The sequence below is a fragment of the Microtus pennsylvanicus genome, chromosome 16 (genome assembly GCF_037038515.1).
Source record: "Microtus pennsylvanicus isolate mMicPen1 chromosome 16, mMicPen1.hap1, whole genome shotgun sequence".
NCBI classification, from domain to species: Eukaryota; Metazoa; Chordata; class Mammalia; order Rodentia; family Cricetidae; genus Microtus; species Microtus pennsylvanicus.
The window spans coordinates 40,986,033-41,005,614 of record NC_134594.1 but is presented as its reverse complement, the minus strand read 5'-3'; the positions used below and the strand labels follow the sequence as shown (position 1 = coordinate 41,005,614).

Sequence of the window (19,582 nt, the reverse complement as noted above, 5' to 3'; positions counted from 1 at the left end):
ACTGAGATATTTAATAATGCTACTGCTTGAAGGCACAGATCTGGCTCAGACCTCTCTTTGGCTGGTCGAAAGAAAGCACTGTAAACCCAAAGAAGAACATGAGCTGTCAGTGTGGAAACATTCATCCGGTCTGCCTGTCCCTTTTTGTTTGTTTGTTTAATAGTCTGAAATCTGATGAGCTGTGCTGTCACTTTAAACAGCATTCGCTATAATTACATGAACTATTGGGAAGTAGAAACTGTTTTCATTGTTAGAAATAGACTTTTGCCAGTGTTAAAGCTGTTTATAGTCAGTTCTTTCCCATACTTGTGTTCTGGGCTTCCTTATCTTCCCCGAACCTAGTTAGTGCACTTCACAGGCCTCCGTAAAAGCCGGATTAAATACTAAGCTAAGTGGTGCACTGTTTATGCACATTTATGGTACATTATTTTTGACAGGTTGTTACTTTGTCTTTGTCCTGTGCTGCATAACTTGTACTGATACATTTCTTACGTGTTATTTACTATTAAAATAAATTGACTTATTGGCCCACATTTGATGTAAAATTAGTCATTACATTTAACCTTTTAAAAAATTGTTTTTATACACACGAGTGTTTTGACTTCTCCATGTATATGTATGTGTGAAGTTCCTGTAAAGGCCAGAAGGAATTCTTAAACCCCCTGGAGCTAGAGGTACAGATAGGTATGAGCCATCAAGTGGGTACCCTTAACCCCTCAACCTTCTCTCCAGCACCTACCGTTAAACTTGATTGACTAGTTCAGAAAAGTGCTTACTGCTGGAATGGGAGAGGACACATGGAAACAGCTTTGAAATTCAAAGGGTCTAGGCTTCATTTTGAGTATTAATAGTAATAATTATTATGTCAGAACTATTTGCTGATTGGCCAAAAATAGGCTACGTTACTCCTTGGCTGATGAGTTACAGTAATTAAAAAGGAAGGAAGTATGAAATAGAATACAAGTACATGTCTTCTTCATTACTTGTATGCATACGCAGAACTATAGCTAGGAAATCAGAGCAGTGAATTTATTCTTAATTTTCATTATTTTCAGGGATCAAGTTGATGTGTGTATTGTTTGTTTTAGGACTTAGAATTCTGTATCTTATGTGTATATCATGTGTTCTGTACTGTAAATCTATCTTTAAGGTAGAATGCATCTTATTTTTTTAAAAATTCTTTTAGAGGTTTGAGTACAAGTTTTACATTTATAAAGAATTATGACTTATATTATTAAAACATTTTTGCTTATTGTGTGATAGATTTTTCATTACTAGAGAACGAAACATCAGAAATGTTTTTTCCCAAGAACATTTATACTAATCTTAATTTTAAACTTTTCATTGTAGCTAGAACGAGTAAATTTGTCTGCAGCTCAGACCCTGAGAGCCGCTTTCATTAAGGTGAGATGCAGTAACTTTTTAGGATTATTAAACTGTTTTATGTATGTCTGAATATCATGAGATTGTTGCTAGTTTTCTTTTAGTGAAAAATATTTTAGATTACTTAGATATTTCTTATGCTTTTGCCTATTCTATAAAGCTTTAAACATTTAGAAAGGCAAACCACACCAAATGATGCTTCAGATCATCACTTTTAGAAGTATATTTATGTTCTTTCTAGTCTTAAAAACTTGTTTATAAAAATGTAAATTAGTTATGCTTCATATTGTTTAATTATGGGCTATAAAAATCTACCTTATATGTGGCAGATTAGAGTTACTTTGAGAGTACAGTTAAAGCATTCCAAGTGAGATTCTTCATTATCCTAGATCTGAGCTGTTGATTTGATCGTTGCTGGCAAGATGTTGAACTCTTAGAAGTATGATTTCTTCAAATTGATATGTCTTGCGTGTAAAATACACATGCTTGGTGATTTTGTATTAAAATGAGCATTAGCTACCTTAGTAATAAGAATTCGTTTTAGATACACTACTAAAGCAGCTTCGCTGTCTACAACCTAAGAAAACTTAAAGCTGTATTCATGGTATATTTCTGTTGTATGGCTGTACTTTACAGATAAAATGTACATATTAAGCATATTATTTTCAAATATTAACTGTTTTCTCAACGCACAATTTGCGTGCACTCAGGTTCATTTTACTTGCTAATTCCCATCATTAACTAACTCATTTTAAGTCAACATATTTAATTTTTTAAGTTTTCTTTGTTCATTTTACATACTAGCCACAGCGAACTCCCCCCCCCCCCCCCAGTTCACTACTCTCTCTTGCCTCCCACCCCCATCTACTCTTCAGAGGGGGTAAGGCCTCCCTTGCGGAGTCAACAAGGCCTTTTATATCAGGTTGAGGTGAGAATTAGCCAATAAGAGGCTAGAACTAATGGGCCAGGCAGTGTTTAAATGAATACAGTTTCCGTCTAATTATTTCGGGTAAAGCTAGCCAGGCGACAGGACTCAGCCTGCTGCTCCTTTTACTACAACAGAGGCAGGACCAAGCTCCTTTTCCCCCTGCATCAAAGCTGAGCATGGCATCCCACCATGTGAAATGGGATCCAGAAAGCCTGTTCATGAACCAGGGATAAATCCTGGTCCCACTGCCAGGGGCCCCTTAAAAATATTATACCATGCAACTGTGGTGCACATTCAAAGGGTCTAGTTAGTCCCATGCAGACTCCCCAGCTGTCATTCCAGAGTCCATTTAATGTTAAAAATAAGAATGTACTTAAATTTTTAGTAGCTGTTATCTTTAGTGAAGCTCAAAAATAGTAAAGCAATGTTTCCTTAAGGAATTCTCTCATGACAGAAATACAGTTGTGTGATAGATCTGTGTATCTAGGTTTGTCCATGGATACATTTGTTATCCACAGCTCTGATGTTTTTGCTCTGCTTATTTTTTACTGAGATAAAGTCTTAAGGTTTGCTAGGTCTGACCTTGGATTTCTGCCCTCAAAAGATCCTTTGGTCTCAACCTTCCAAGTACTGGGAACTATAGGCATACACTATTCTAGTTCAGGTCCACAATGATGATTCTTAATTTGAGAAATAGTGAAAATCATCTGAGAGCAGCATGGGTCACATAGTTAAACAGTGATTTATTGTTAAATATCACAGCTAGTTAGATTTTAAGTGAAATAAATTTTAACAATGCTATGTAGAAAATGTGATTTTGTGTTTTTAAATTTCTCTTGAGAAACTAGGGAGATAGATGGCTCAAAGGTCAAAAAAAAACTTGCTGCTTCCTGAATTCAGTTCCCAGCATCCCAATCAGGCTCACAACCTATAATCCAGCCAAGGAGATTCTGAACCTCTAGCTACTCAGTCACCTTCACTCTTGCACACACACACCTGCAGACACATAATTAATAAAAGTGAATTTTAAAAAAATCTTTTGTTTTGAGCATGGCAAAGAAATACTGTCCTGCTGATTTTTATATTCGTACTTTCAGTTTGTGGCTTATTCACTGGTTTTTAAATCACATTGTATTACCTCTTTTTATTTGGAGAAAAGGAGGATTAATAATTTTCCTCAAATAAAAAATATATCACCAGCTATTTTCTTTTAAGTTATAAATTCTGCTTGATTGCCGGTTACCTTGCCCCTCTTGACAGTTGCTGACATGTTGTGCTTTCTCCTACGTTGGTAATCACTGGCCACAAAACTATGCTTTTACGGAGTAGGATGTTTTTCTCTCACATTCGAGTGTTTACAAAGGTTGAATATCCATCAGGTTCAAGGTTGGAATCTATCAAGTGCAGATAGCGTCTTTGATCTAAGAATAGAGGTTCCAGAGGTCCCTGTGCAATTTGAGCTTTTGAAATAGGTAGCTTGGCCAGGACTTTAGCCAAAGACACTAAGACATATAATTCCCTAAACTTGTGTCCAGGCACCCTGCAAACTCAGTGATATTGTGTGAAGTATTTTATTTAGAAAGGTGAATACCATGATACTGAGCATCTGTTTACATGAACTTCACTTGAAATAATTTGTGATTTCTACATGCTAAATGGATCTGCATGCCTTTAAATGATACCATATCTTCGTGGGACTAATAAAAAGCAAGTACCACCAGAAAGTCAGTGTTCAAGAAGAAATGAGAATGGTAGTTCCAGTGTAAGCGCAGTGTTTAAGAAACCACACTGCTCAGGAAATGCAAGCATCCCCGTTAATACAGAACCTTTATTAGCAATGAGGTAACGTATTCTCTGTTTCGTTGTAGGCATAGAATTTAAGTTTTGGGGTTACCAAGTTGTTAGAATATACCACTTACCTAAGTTACTTATACAATATAAACTACTTAGTGAAGAGCATTTGGTGCTAAGAGCTTTGTGAGCTGAGAAAGTTTAGGGCTTCTGTGAGACTTCTGCATTCTCCAGTTCTGACATTTTGCTGTTCCAGATCAAACTAGTACTCAAAACTTTGTGTGTAGACTTAGAGCATTTAATTCCTTCAGCACTTGAACTTAATTAGCAAGATGCTATTCTGCTAATATTGCCTGCAAGCACATAGTGAATGCTCCCATGGCCCCAAGATAATTCCTTATTGTGTAGGTAGACTTAATGCTGCTTGGACGAAGAAGTTAAACAACTATTACCAAATAAGCACCAAGAATAATTTTTGGCAGTTCAGCAAACTAATACTCTAGCAGAGCATTTAACTATATTTGATAATTTTTCTTTTAAAGGTTACCTTAACAAAACAGAATTTAGAAGCCTCATTAATCGTTTATCTAAGTGAAAAGCATAGCATTTGACATCAAGTACAGTGATCCCAGCATTGAGATACTTATGTATATTTTGTGTCTTTTCCCAGCTTAGGTCCCAATCTCTATGGTTTTCCTACCTGAGACCTCCTAAGAATAGGAGTGTTTTAAGAAAGTGGGAAACAGAAGAAAACTTTAGCTGCAGTGACATTAGAGTAAAACAGCAAAGGCAGAGAGGCTAATTGTGTTTGACAACTAAGGAAGTAGGGAGAGTGCCACTGGATCAGAAGTGGAAATTGTGTTTTTGTATGGTAACTGAAGCAAAAGAGAGAAACCATCATCATATGGATTTAATCGGCAGCCCTTCTGAAGGAGACAAACTTTTAATGTGATTAGGAATATTTTTAGTAACAGAATAAGCCAAAATTACTGAGAAAATGGAAATGTGAAATTTGCCTTTACATTCAATCTCTTGGTATGGCTAGATTTTAGTGCCCTAAGAAGTTCAAGTCACGAAGAAGGAATGCCCATTTATTTGTCATGCTCTTTATATAACTTTGAGGGTTTTATATATGGCGGGCTGGTGAGATAGTTCCATGCATAAATGCTGTTGTCAGGAAAGCCTGATGGGTGGCACTCAATCCCCTGAACGCACACAAAGGTGGAAGGAGAAAACTGAGACCCCAGAGCTGTCCTCTGACCTACACATGCATATGTGCCTCTGCCCTATGACTCAACAGACATCCTATTGCACACGCGCATGCGCGCACACACAAACCACTAATAATAAATGAAAATCAACTTCCACAGAGTGGTATTTTAAAAACTATTTAACAAAATTTGCTATGAAAGTAAAATAGGAAATGGAAATTATTGTATGGAAAAGAAGATAAATAGATACTATTAAAAACCACAAAAGCTACCCTAGTTTTTTCTAGAATTCAATTCTAATACAGTATATCGTCAGAATATACTTGATAAGAGTTACTATTGTTTATCCGTAAAATGAAATTTACATATGCTGATAACTCTCAATGTAGTTAGATTCATGACAAGACTAATATATGAAGAGAGAGAGTGTTTTGTGTGTTTATGTGTTTCTGATTGTTAAATTGATTGAAAGAGGGCATGATGAAGAGGCAAGGAGTTCTGAGTACCTCTGTGGCTTTTCCTAGAATGAAGAGCTCTGATGCGTAAGCCGAGCAAAGCTGAACATGATGCCCACAGAGTTTTCTGTCCTTATGAGTGAATAATTCTGAACGATTAAAGTTTAGCTTTAAAATGCTGATCACATGAAAACATTTTCTCTTACAGGCTGAAAAGGAAAATCCAGGCCTCACACAAGACATTATTATGAAAATATTAGAGAAAAAAAGTGTAGAAGTAAACTTCACCGAGTCCCTTCTTCGTATGGCAGCTGATGATGTAGAAGGTATGGGAAAGAGAGAGTTTAGTTTCTTCGTTCTTGAGAAGCCCTTCCTTCAGATCATTACATTCAACCAGGCAGTCTTTTCTCCTCACACACACATCTTCATGCTTCTCGCAATGGTAGTGGACGTTGTACAGAGTAGACGAGCAGGCCTTTAGCTTGCCGTTATTTGTCAGATTTAGTTCGGGAAGGTATTTGTTGATCTGCGTGCTTTCTCCCCCACCCCATTATTAGAGTTTCATTTCATTAAAGGGCTGAGGAATGTCTTGTGTTGCGTTTGAAAGGAATGAGCCGCTTGTCTTATTTGATGTTACTATTATTTTTTTAACATTATTTTTGCTACTTTGAGTTTTAATAAAAATAATTAGAAATAGGCTTCACTTAAAGTTAATAGCACTTTCCAATATTTAGAAAAGCATAGTAGTATCCTATATTTATTAATGGAGGACAGAAGAAAAGTATTTGAGCTTATTTCATGAGTTTCTTTTCCTGAGACTGAATGCTTGCAGCCAGTTTGACCAGCCGGTGTTGAAGGTGTAAGTTGCTGAGCTTCCTGCTAGGCAGTGAGCCTGGTTGTAGGCTTGTTCCTCTCCTAAGTCTGATTGAACCTCTTTTGCAAAAAGCCATTCTGTGAAACCAGCCCTTATGTTGGGTTCCAATGAAATTTCAGGAGTGTACTGAAAATTATAACAATTTGCTTAGTGGTTTTGATATAATAAGCCACAGTATATAGGGTTTTGCTATAAAGAGCCATAACATATTGAACTCTGTAAGGGTTTTAGTGGATTCCACACTGTTGGGGTTAATATAATGAACCATATTCCATCTGTACAATAGAAATCTTGGTATAGTCAGTCGTCACATATTTACTACCAGACACTGTTACTATAGTAGACTGTATTTCACACTATTAGGATTGTAGGATACCAAACTCACCTTTCTTTCTTACTGATATATAAATGACCTTTGCAATCTTCATGGATTTCATTATTTAAGGTTTCATGGTTTAATGCAATGTGAGAGTATTGATGAGCTTGGATGGATCGATGTGTTTCTAAGATTTTATTAGGTAATCCCATATATCTGAGACGAGAAATAGTTAATCCTGTTTTACTTCAGAGAAACCCTAGTGTTTTTGTTTTGTTTTGTTTTTTGTGTTTGTTGTTTTCTTAAAGTGGACCAAGTTGAACTTCCTCTGCCTTTTCTAACTAAGTGGCTTTTCTCCCGCTGTACCCTTCTTTTGATCTACTCTTGTACTTGAAGTTTTTGGAGAGTCACATGACATTTTTTACTGTCCTTTTTTTTTCTCAGAGTACATGATTGAACGGCCAGAGCCAGAATTCCAGGACCTAAATGAAAAGGCACGGGCACTTAAACAGATTCTCAGTAAGATCCCAGACGAGATCAATGACAGAGTGAGGTTTCTACAGACAATCAAGTGAGTGAGCTTTTTCTTTTGATTTGTTTAAAAAGAAGAGTTAAGTCTTTTTATTTTGATATGAAATGTAATTAAATATTTTGGAATTACAAATCTTATTTTGGATCCTTTTACTTTAAATATAATGGCTTCAGAATATTCTGGTGTTTTTAGAATTTTAAATTGCAATAATGAGTAGATTTTCAAAATAGTGAACAAAATTTGATAATAATTTAAAGTACATAAATAATGGGAACCTGTGGATTTCAAATGAAAACATGCATACACTAAATTGGTAACAATAAAGACCAACATTGTTTTCATTTCAGAAATGGCATAAGTCTTTGGAGGAAGTGAATATATAGATGTCGCTAGCATTTTCTGATTTTGACCAGACTGAACTTCCAAATCCCTGCTTTTGAATTTAGGTTTATTAATAGTGTCTATGAAGCTGAAGGGTAGGCAGACAGCAAAAGCAGTTCTAGAGAGCTAGTTCTCAGACTTGTGGCCCATTTGTCTTATTTGATAAAGACCAAGGGTATTTTACTTATGAGGTCACAGTCAGTCCATCGAGGAAAGCCGAGGCAGGAGCCTGAAACAGAGGCCATGGAGGAGTGCTACTGACTTGCATGCCGAGCTTTGTCATATACCTCATGTCCAGGGTGGCACTACCCACAGTAGGCTGGGCTCTCCCACTCCAGTCATCAACGAAGAAAATACCTGCAGGCCACTCTGATGGAGGCTTTTTTTTCAGTTCAGGTTCACTCTTCCAAGATGACGGTCGATTGTGTCAAGTTGACACTAAACTAACCAACATACTGTGCCCTTTAGTATCTAATTAGTGCATGTTTTAGTGAAGCCATGGGTAGTAATTTCTGGGAAGCTTACTTTATTAGCACACGTCTCTGTAACGTAGGCTACACTGTATGTTCCCTTGAAAGCATAAAGTTACACAGTTGTAAAGTTCTCTTGGAATAAATGCTAGGTTTGTCCTTCATTAATATTCTGTATAACTTATGTTAGAAAATGCTGTGTCAGATGTTTGGAGCACACGTTTTAAGTGATATGTCCCAGTATAAAAAGTGGTTTGTAATAGACAGAGTATGATGATGACTTTCCCCTTCTACAGCAGTCAGAGTACCAGGGTGTGGAAAAAGGTCTTTACAATATAGTCACCTGTTAGGGAACTGGATTTTTAACTTAATGTGCTTGAATGAAATGCATGACATAAGAATGGATCCATTGTTACTGATCTTAAGCTTTGTTGCTTAGATGATTTATTTATTAAGTTTCTAATTATATAATGTGATTTTAGTTGCTTTTGATAATTATATATTTGTGGATAAAGTTATACTATGCCTCTATGTAGACTGACAATCAAAGTCTTACTTTTAGCAGATTTTGCTTCAGATCATTGACATAGAGGATTTTAGAATCAGCAAGGACTTAGTAGCAGCAATCCCTTATGTTGGAAACACTATTTCAAGCCCTTTCCTGTGTTAGTTTACTAGTAAATTTATTAGTAATTATTTCTCCAAGAGATGAGGAAAATGATACACAAAAAAAGAAGTTTTATTTCTGAGGTTATGGAGCATTTTAGATTTATAACATTGATCTAATTCTGTGAAGACAAGTTTGTGTTATTTGAATAAAATATAATAAAGTATATTATCCACTGAATGTCAGTAGATTAGAGAGGACTGTATAATGAAAACCAAGGCAGAAAGGTACAACCAGAGCCCTCATCCCTTACTTAGTTTCTTTCCTCCTAGGGCAGTGGTTCTCAGCCTGTCGGTTGCAACCTCTTGTGGAGTGCCACATATCAGATGTCTTATATACCAGATATTTATGTTATCATTTATAATAGCTGCAAAATTACAGTTTAAAAGTAACAACAAAATAATTTTATGATTAGGGGTCACCGTAATCTGAGGAACTGTTTTAAAGGGTTGTAGCATGAGGAAGGTTGAGAAAGTATAACTGCCCTAGGAAGTCAGGCATCTTTCCTAAACCTACTGTGGCTTCCAGGAAATAAGTTGCAAGCTGTATTATGAACAGCTCAGCTGTAGCTCAGACCCTTGACAGTGTGTCCATAGTTTTTAACAGAGGCTTGAATGTTGCAGTATTTCATTTCTACTTTTTGAATGTGCTAAGCACAATTAAATTAAGAATAATGACAGTGGCATTGTATTTTCTATACATTTGAGGATTTATTTACCTTGGTAAGTTTTTGGAAATAATGTGCACACATTATTTCTGAAATGAGAAGTCAATTATACATGAATAGCATAAATGACTACAGCTCAGTTTTGTTCTTTAACATACCTTACATTCATATTTAAAGTAGTTACCTTTCCCATGTTTTTAGCAACATTAAGCCCATATGACTTATGGCACCAAATATTATAGACATATAAATGATGCTGTGGTTTGTATTTATACAGTGAAAATATTTCTAATGACTAGTAAGTATATAAGCATTTTTAAATGTATTTGCTGACTTGGTTCTGAATCTCCATTGTAGCACACAGACAGCTGTGTTACAAGTTCCTTAGCTTCTTATTTGGTTTCTGACTCTCAGAAGTGAAGGTAGTGCTTCTGGGAGCTGAAAAAACCTGGAGTATACTCATCACATTATAGCCTGTGGAAGGAGGAAAGGGCTCTTTCTTTTCTCTTTCTTGTTGATAGGGAAAAAAAGATCCAATCTGAGAACATTGTAATTTTTGTTTGGTTAGTGAATGATTTTGTTTGTCTCCATTTGAACTTGTATAGATCTTTGTAGAACTAATTTATATTAAAAATCTGACACATTCCAATTGATGATGGCTAATGGAGAATCCTGATGATTGCATCAAAAAGCCATACATTCGTTAGTTTATTCTGTATGTTGTTTTTGCTAAGTCCTGTGTACATTTCATCTGATGTCCATTGCTTACCATTACATTGCAATTAATGTGTTAACCAAAATTTTCCTACTTAATAACTGCAGTTGCTCACTTCTTTCTCTCTGTGCCATAATGCCTGTCAGTTATAACAGATCCATAGGCTGTGGACTCTGCAGAATTCTATGAGAATTATTTTACCCCAATTCTTTTTCTGGTTCTCTGAGTATTCTTTTGTGATGGTACATTCTTTTGTAGTTTGCTCTTAGGTTACTAATATTACTAATAGAATTCAGTGTCCCCAATATAAACTTTGGTGCTATAAGTAAATTGCTTTTCTGAGTATATATGAATAATGTAGTTGACATAGGTTATTTCAGGATGGTTTTTTTTCTTTTTTTTTTCTTTTTTTTCAGGATGCTTTTTAAGAACATTTTTTAATAACAGTAGTTTGCTTTTGAACTCCTGGTAGATCAGGCTTAGGGATAGATAGTGTTGATCAATACAGGTAATGAAAATGTGCTATACCAATAAGGTAGCAATACACAGACAGACACATTCACTCACACACACACACACACACACACACACACACACACACACACACACACCACAGATCTTAGCTACTTATTCCCTAATGCAGTGGGTTTAAAATGGGCCTCATGAACACAGTCAGCTGGGGAGTATTTTTTCTACCCCACCCCAGCCAATGTTATACAATGTAATACAATTTCTTAATTGTATTACAGTTGATATACAGGAATTCAAAGGTTATATCTATCAGTGAGGTGCCAAATGCTGTTTACTCCATGTTTGCCTTATGTAAACTTTAAAAATCCTAGGTGTTTTAGAATAAATGGTATATAATTATTTTCTAAGTCACTTTACTGTGCAGTACCATAATTTGCTACTGTCAGTAACTTAATTACCCAGTGATCAGACTTTCCCTGTACACCCTCCTCTACTGTCCCCAGCCTTTTATTCTCGATATTTATCAGATCTCCTTTTTGACTCTACTTACAAGTGAAGAAATTATATAGTATTGTATAGTTCTTCTGTGCCTGTTATATTTCATCTAATATTAATCTCTGATTCCATTCATATTGTCGAGTTACAGGGTTCCATTGTTTTTCACAATTGAATAGTACTCCATAGGATATGAATAGTTTGCATATTAAATAGTATGCACCGTGTTTACTTTATACATTCCTCCAGCAGTTGATAGATACCAGGCTTGTTTCTTATTTTTACTATTTTGTGAACAGCTCCTTGGTGAATGTAGGAGTATAAAACATCTGTTTGATGATCTGTTTTATATATGTACCCAAGCAGGGACATTGCTCATGTGCCCATATTTAACTCTCTGAGAAACCCTAATGCTGTTGTTCATAATCACATGGTAATACACAATCCCACATTCAGTATTTGTGACTTTTCTGTACGCCTTGCTAGCATTTGTTAACATTGTGAATTATTACTATCACTCATCCTTGAGTAAGGCAGTGTTTGGGTTTTGTTTGTTATAGATTTGGGTTTCTTTGTTACTCAGTAGTATTGAGTGTCTTTTCATCTACCTGTTAGACATTGGTGTTTTGAGAAATGTCTATTTAAGTTTCTTGTCCATATCTTAATCTGTTTGATTATTTTGCTACAGTATTTTATGTTCTTTCCTGTTGTTTGGGTAACCTTAGAATTTTTTTTAAATAAAATTTGATAGTAATTTTATCAGAAAATATATTGTTTTATTGTTCAGAAATTAGAGAGCTACAATTCTCTCTGTTCAAGTTTCACACTGTGCTCCAGATCAGTTGAAAGCCTTGTCTACACTCCCTGGCCTACGTTTGACATTGCATGGTTGCGTTTTGCTTCAGAGTCACTGGGTGGAGCACTCCTAGAGTCCTGCCTTGAAGCTATGGCCACCATGCCACCAATCTCTGTCATACTCCAACCCATGGCAAGAGAAGTCCAGAATATTGGAGAGTTAGGACCACGGCCCATCCTTGCAAAGGTTCTTGCTATTTGGTAAACTTACTAGCAAAGAAAGTTCTAGGCATCAACAATGCTCCTAGATTAGAAGTCTGGTAGAGTAGGGTCTGTTTCTATGAAACTTAGAGCTGCTCAGGAAGCCCTGCTGACAGGGCACTCTGAACTGCCCAGTGCACCTTTCTGCTCAGGAAGCCCTGCTGACAGGGCACTCTGAACTGCCCAGTGCACCTTTCTGCTCAGGAAGCCCTGCTGACAGGGCACTCTGAACTGCCCAGTGCACCTTTCTGCTCAGGAAGCCCTGCTGACAGGGCACTCTGAACTGCCCAGTGCACCTTTCTGCTCAGGAAGCCCTGCTGACAGGGCACTCTGAACTGCCCAGTGCACCTTTCTGAGCAAGTGTGGTCTGTCACCACTCTGTACTTCTTTGGGTTGAGGTATTCTTGGCAGAAGACTCTTGTGCCACTGTACTGATGCCACATTTTGTTATGCATGAGTCTACACAGTCTCGGGTATACAGAACCGTTGGTGGTATAGTCGTCAGTGTTATAAGCCAAATAGTTTCATGCTGGGACAGCGCCAGTCTGTTGTGAGCACTGGCCTCCTAGCTTTGCTGCTTGGGTTTCAGAGATGGGTGAAGGAGGCTACCACTTGATACCAAGGTTAATGATACTAATTGAGTTGTACCTGAGCCTTAGCTTCAGAGATCTGTATTGTCTCCGAATGAGGGCAATACTCCTTAGGCAGCCTAAATATGACTTGCAGATGCACAGAGCTGTTCCTAGGTCATTTGTGTTCTTTTCTCATACAGGGCCTTCAGTGTCTCTTAGGTGCTTTGCCTCATGATGGGCTTGAACCTGGGCAATGAGTAGGGCAGAGCTGATATAGGAGCGGTTGAGGCCATTAGCCTTGTGACCTGATGCTGTTCTAGCAGAAAAGTCCACAAGCTCCTGGGGCTTTCTCAGCCCTAGGTCTTGCTGTGGCTTTGCTAGGACTATTGCATCTCTGTGGATCTCTTCCTCTCTAACTGAGAGGTACCTCTCTTTGTACTGGGGTTGTTGATGTTGAAGGACAAGGACGATGCAGACTTTCCTTCCTACTTCCTGTAATGCAACTAAAACCAGACTCTCTGATCCCTCACCTGTTTCCCTAACTTTGTGCTGAATGTTTGGATTTGTGATAGCTCTGTAGTTTGGTATGCTGAGGAAGGATTCACCAGAGACTGTGATTCAGCCTTTCGTCATGCTCACCTTTCAGATTCCCAGTTCTTAAAGCACATCTAGGGTAAACTCTACCAAAGCCCTTTCTTCTCTTCCTGCCTTGCATGCCTTTCCAGGTAAGTTAAGCAGACTGTTTGTGAGCTGCTCATTGCCCTGCCCTGTCCAACCATTTCCATCATATTCACACCTTCCTCATTAGCCATGACAAAAGTGTGATAGCTATTTTTTTGTAGAGTATTAAAATATCCTAAAAAATAATGCTACATTTATATTTCTCTATGATTGCTATTACCTTCTTAATTATATTCTATTTTAGTTAGCTCCAGTATGAATTTATTGAACCTTAGATATATAGAGATTTAACACTTTTTGATTGGTTGCAGCTAGCTTTTCTCAAAAACATAGGAAGATCATGTGATATCATTTTACTACATCACAGCAGGACAGAATATATTGAAGCTGTTAGAAAATAGAGAGGCCCTTCCATGGTGTAGGCTGCTATTATTAAACTAGCAGCAGTGGCGGTAACAAGTATCCAGGTGACATTTTTGTGTCAAAATAATTCTATTCATATAGGTAATACTCTCAAATATAGGAGCTGACATATATTTACCATAATGTTTAGTTTAGTTTTGTTTTTAAGTTATTACTACTTCAGAATGCACTAAAGTCCTTCACGAATTGAGAGAATTAAGTATGGAAATGAAGAGTCCTTTGAGGGTCTGGCTGATATGACTCAGTTGCTAGAGTGCTTGCCTAGCAGTCATGAAGAGGAGGATCCGGTGTCCAGCACTGCATAAACTAGGAATGGCTACTCTGGAGGTGGATCAGGAGGATCATTCAGAGTTCATGGTTATATGGGAACTTCAAAGCTAGGCCTGGTTATTTGAGATCCTGTCTTAAAAGCACACCTTCAATCCCAGCACTCAAGAGGCAGAGGCAGCACAATCTCTGAGTTACAGGCCAGCTTGGCCTTGTTCCCTAGTGAGGGAAGGGGCGGTGGTATAATGTGATTCATAATTACACAGCTACACATGTATATGCCTTCAGTATAGCTGACTTTAAAGATTCTTTGTCCTTTTTCCACAGGGATATAGCTAGTGCAATAAAGGAACTACTTGATACAGTGAATAATGTCTTCAAGAAATATCAATACCAGAACCGCAGGGTAAGATGCTTGTTGTTGTTGCTCTAGATGTTAGCTGATCTGCGGTTGTTTCCTGACCTCTATACTAAAGGGTTTGCTTGTTGGAAATTGTCTCTCTGAGTTTGTCTTCAGATGTAAACCTCCTGTGTTTATTTTAGTGAACACTCTTAAAAGACTTACCAAATATAAAGTTCATATTCATTATAGTCATTGGCCTTTAACTTAGCCTTTTGTTCTGTTCTTTTGACTTAGTTTATTTTTCTTGTCATAAATACAGGCACTTGAACACCAAAAGAAAGAATTTGTAAAGTACTCCAAAAGTTTCAGTGATACTCTGAAGACATATTTTAAAGATGGCAAGTAAGTACTGTCATTTATACTTTTCTACTAAAATTAAATGTATGTGTTTTTGTAGGACATTAAAACCATGTAAATTGTGCCAGTAAGAGGACTCCATGGGTAAGGGCTCTTGCAGCCTGGCTTGACAACCCACATTTAATTCTGAGCGCCCATTTGAGGAAGAGGAAAATTGGGGGGAGAAAGGTCAAGCCATGCAAGTGAAGCTCTTGTCTCAGGTTACTACTGAGGTCATCTAGGCAACAGAGGCAGATGCTGGGAAAGTGAGGTGCTGCTCCTCTGGTCACAACTAAAGCTCGGCTGAGAATTTGAGGCTCATGTTTTCCTGTCTCCTAATACCTTTTCTTTGATCTTTTGATGTTTTGTTTTTGCCATTTAGAGATACAAAGCCATACCCCTAAGTAGTTGTTCTCAAAATGTAGTGGCACCTCAGGGAGGTGTGGAATTGGGGCCCAATAATTTCTAAGATTTCCTCTGATCCTATCAAAGCTGCCAGTCCTTTGAGAAAGTAGTGCACAGAGGTTAATACAATAATTCTTGATCCTGTCTACATGTTAAAATCACCTTGGGTTGGGTCAGGTTTTAAAAATGTCATTACCACAGTTCCACTTTGAGAGATTTCTACCCTTGTCCTGCATAGGAACATGGTCTAGAATGTTAGGTAAATCTGAGCAGATGGCTTTGGAGTGCTGCCAGGCTAGGGATCCACTATCTTAAAGGGTTGGTAAAGTGGATTGCCACATCCTTCTGCTAAATAAGAGGTGTACTAAAGAACAGGATACTCTGAATTAAAGAAAACAAAAGCAAATGAATATTTAAGAGAACTATAGGAAAGTTGTAACTTTCCATAAAATGCATAGAGTGCTGTAGATCCAAGGAGTGTGTGTGTGTGTGCACTCAGGATTTAAACAGATGGTTGTGAGTCACCACTTTTGCAGTATGGTTTCATGTAGGCTGTTGACTGTCCTTCAGGTAATGTGCTAGAATTTGTATTGAAAAAGACTTGCTTTGTTTTCTTCTTTAGGAGACAGCCGTGGCTTTTTATTCCAGGCTGGCCTTCAACTCAGAGATATTTGCCTACATGCTGGGGTTCAAAGTGTGTGCCACCACACCTGGCTGAATAACTCATTAATAATGTATAAAATTAGTAAAATATTTTAAACAGGCACTGCAACTTAAAATATCCTTGACATTTTTTAAGATTCTATATAAAATCATACTCTTATAAAATTTATTTTAGTAATATTTTAAAATAACAATACATTGAAATAAAAATTTTAGGGTCAAATAGACAAATTAAATACTTTGATGTATATAGTTACATGTTGCATATGCAAATTCAGATTGGCTAGGGGAAATGATCCTTTGTGGCTTATTAATAAATGAAGTTCAAATAACCAAATGTATAATTTATATAATGGTATAATTTCTAATTTTAATTAATAAATCATGTATAATAAACATTGAAAAGTGGAAATTTACATTTCAGTAATCTAAAATTATTTAGGTATGGATTAGTCAAACTTACTATTTCCCCGCTCTTCAGCAGCTTTGAATTCAATTTTGTTTTGTTTAAAAATGTGCCTTGAATTTTGTACTTCTTTCTCCAAATGGAAATTGTTAGTGGAGTGTTAGTGTTAGTGGAGTGAACTAGGGAAACAAACTCTTCACTGGTTCTGCTGGGTCATTCCTAACCTGCCTTGCTGAGAAATGTCTAAGATGAAGATCCAGTCTTCAGGCCTGGTGCAGAGGGCTTGATAAGGGTACAAAATGGGACTAGCCACACGGTGAGACTAATGGCTCAGCTCTGCCCTGTGCTCTCTGGGCAGAGATCCCAGTGCTTAGTGTGTTTTAAAGTACACTTTCGGGTTTGTCGCATCTCAGATACTCAATCAGTTGGTTTTCTTTTTTCTTTTTTTCATTTTTTTAAGTTGATTTTATTGAGCTCTACATTTTTCTCTGCTCCCCTCCTTCCCCCCCCCCCAATTTTTTAAAGGCAGGCAAGGCTTTAGATAGAGTGGGTGAGATTAGAAGTGATTAACCTTTCTGTTTTTTATGCCCATTGATGCCGGATGTTATTGTGCCATTATAGATCTTGAGGTTTTTTTTATCATTCTACAGCAGACTATGTTAACTGGAGACCTCATCTGAATCCTTTGAGCATATAAAATTCTATTTTAAGAAATTTTTTAAAATTTGTATTTTATTTTACATTTGAAATCACAGCTGAAGACCAATCTGAATAAACCCTCTTTGACCAGTGATTTGCTTAGCCTGTAAATGGATGTTGGGGTAGCAACTCATCAATACCTTACTGCCAGTCAGAACCACCAGGGGGCAGTAATTCCTAGACACTACAGTTTGAAACACTAAAACATTAAATTCCAAACTGGAATGAAAGTTTAGAATACACAGTGCTAATTTGCTTCCCCCCCCCCCCATATTTCATTGCTACCATTGATATAAGACATTAACTATAATTATTTTATTTTAAAAGTAAATTTGGGTAATGGAATTAATGCTTGTTATTTTTCTTTTTAAACAGGGCAATAAATGTGTTCATAAGTGCCAACCGGCTAATTCATCAAACCAACTTGATACTTCAGACCTTCAAAACTGTGGCCTGAAAGCTGTATATGTTAAGAGATGTACTTCTCAGTGGCAGTATTAAACTGCATTTATCTGTAAATTTTAAAGTTTGACTGTATAAATTATCAGTCCCTCCTGAAGGGATCTAATCCAGGATGTTGAATGGGATTATTGCCATCTTACACCATATTTTTGTAAAATGTAGCTTAATCATAATCTCACACTGAAGATTTTGCATCACTTTTGCTATTATCATTCTTTTAAGAATTATAAGCCAAAAGAATTTACGCCTTAATGTGTCATTATATAACATTCCTTACAAGAACTGTAAATATTGGTGTTTGTTTCTGACATTTTAACTTGAAAGCGATATGCTGCAAGATAATGTATTTAACAATATTTGGTGGCAAATATTCAATAAATAGTTTACATCTGTTAAACATTTCTTTACTTGAAAAGGAAGGATGCATATATATGTGTGTATATATGAGCAGAAGACCAAGACAACTTGGTCTAATGTTAAAGATCTTCTATTGGGAGCTTACTAGCAGTTTATCAAATAATAAAGCAACAAGAATTCCTATTTTTTGTCCTTAATCACTTTGGGCAAAATGTAGTCAGTTAAAATAGTTATGTTAGTTGTTACATATAAAGAACTGGATATTTTTTCACTGTTTCTAATCTGTAGAGACTTCTGAGAAGAGAGTGCAATCTACAATGTCTTTATACTGTAATGATGCTGTCTGAACTGTGTGACATTGTAGATTTTGACTCCAAGAAATTACTTCTGGTATGCTAGGACCTAATAAGCTTTGCACATTGTCCCCAAAGTAGTCACAATTAATAAAAACTATTCCAGTAGTTGCATTGAAATTTCATCAGTGTTAATATACACCCTTTAAATATGTATAATTTGTTTCACAGCAGAGAAGTTATAAGGAAACTATGTATCTATTATTCATTTTGAGTGATTTGGGTATTCAGCTGATAAAAATAAAGGGAAAATCAGGTTTTGTTCATCTTTTATAAAGAAATTATTAAACTAAATCTGTTGACAGTATATTTTGCCTATAATACAATTTAGTTATTTTTGTTCCATTTTTAAAAAATGAATTTTTAAAAATTGTTATTGATAACATAAAACACCCTCATAAATATGTCAGTATGTGAAAGGAAGCCAACCTGAAGGCATAGATAACTAATTGAACTCTTACAGCCTATGAACATCTTCCTAATTTGATTTGTCTTTCTTCAAAAAGTACAGAATCATTAAACATCAGTAATAATCTTTAGTATTTTCATCAAAAATATCATTTATTGTTGGAAACTAAGAAGAAAGAGAAGTGTGTCGTTTGTGCAGGTGTTTCCTAGCCAGGACTGTCTTCTCCCTTTTACTTTCATTCCTTCCTAGAAGTTGCCGGCCTTGTTTTTTAAATCTTTATCTGTAGCATGTGGCTTCTGCTGCATTGAATCATATGTCCTTAAAGAGGGCCAATTCTGGGTGGCAGTCAGTTCCATAAATTCTTTGAAGCAGCTAGGTTGAGTCGATGCAGCGAGCCAGTGTCCAGGTGGCTTCTGCAGAGAGACGTGGAAAGAAACCCACTGGCCTGCTGCTTCCTGTGTCAGCTGTTGAAAATGCATGGACTTAGTTCAGTCTCTTAAGAGTTGTATAATTTAATCATCTTCCTTATAGTTGAAGAAAGAGTGAGGTGATAACAACTGTCAGCTGGGGCTGATAATTTGGTTTATATGTCCTATATGTTCTCTTCATTTATCTTTGCCCATTGCCAGAAATAGTGTAATAACCTGCTTCTCCAAACCCCTTTCTTGTTTCCTGGCTTATAAATGATAATGATGCTGCTTATTTTCACACATCCAATGCCCACCCATAGGCTT

The 19,582-nt window shown here is 36.7% G+C and overlaps 1 protein-coding gene across 2 annotated transcripts in view; it reads left to right on the top strand.

Annotated features, from left to right (window-relative positions):
* The window catches only part of Pdcd10 (programmed cell death 10), a 35,704-nt gene extending 17,157 nt beyond the window's left edge, over nucleotides 1-18,547 (top strand). For both annotated transcript variants that reach the window (XM_075950534.1, XM_075950535.1), the window contains exons 3-8: nucleotides 1,351-1,404; nucleotides 5,977-6,094; nucleotides 7,403-7,529; nucleotides 14,683-14,761; nucleotides 15,018-15,100; nucleotides 17,643-18,547. In XM_075950534.1, coding sequence (XP_075806649.1) covers nucleotides 1,351-1,404; nucleotides 5,977-6,094; nucleotides 7,403-7,529; nucleotides 14,683-14,761; nucleotides 15,018-15,100; nucleotides 17,643-17,724 — 543 coding nt within the window. In that variant the 3' untranslated portion in view covers nucleotides 17,725-18,547. The remainder of the gene's footprint in view (nucleotides 1-1,350; nucleotides 1,405-5,976; nucleotides 6,095-7,402; nucleotides 7,530-14,682; nucleotides 14,762-15,017; nucleotides 15,101-17,642) is intronic.
* The last annotated feature ends 1,035 nt before the right edge of the window (nucleotides 18,548-19,582 follow it).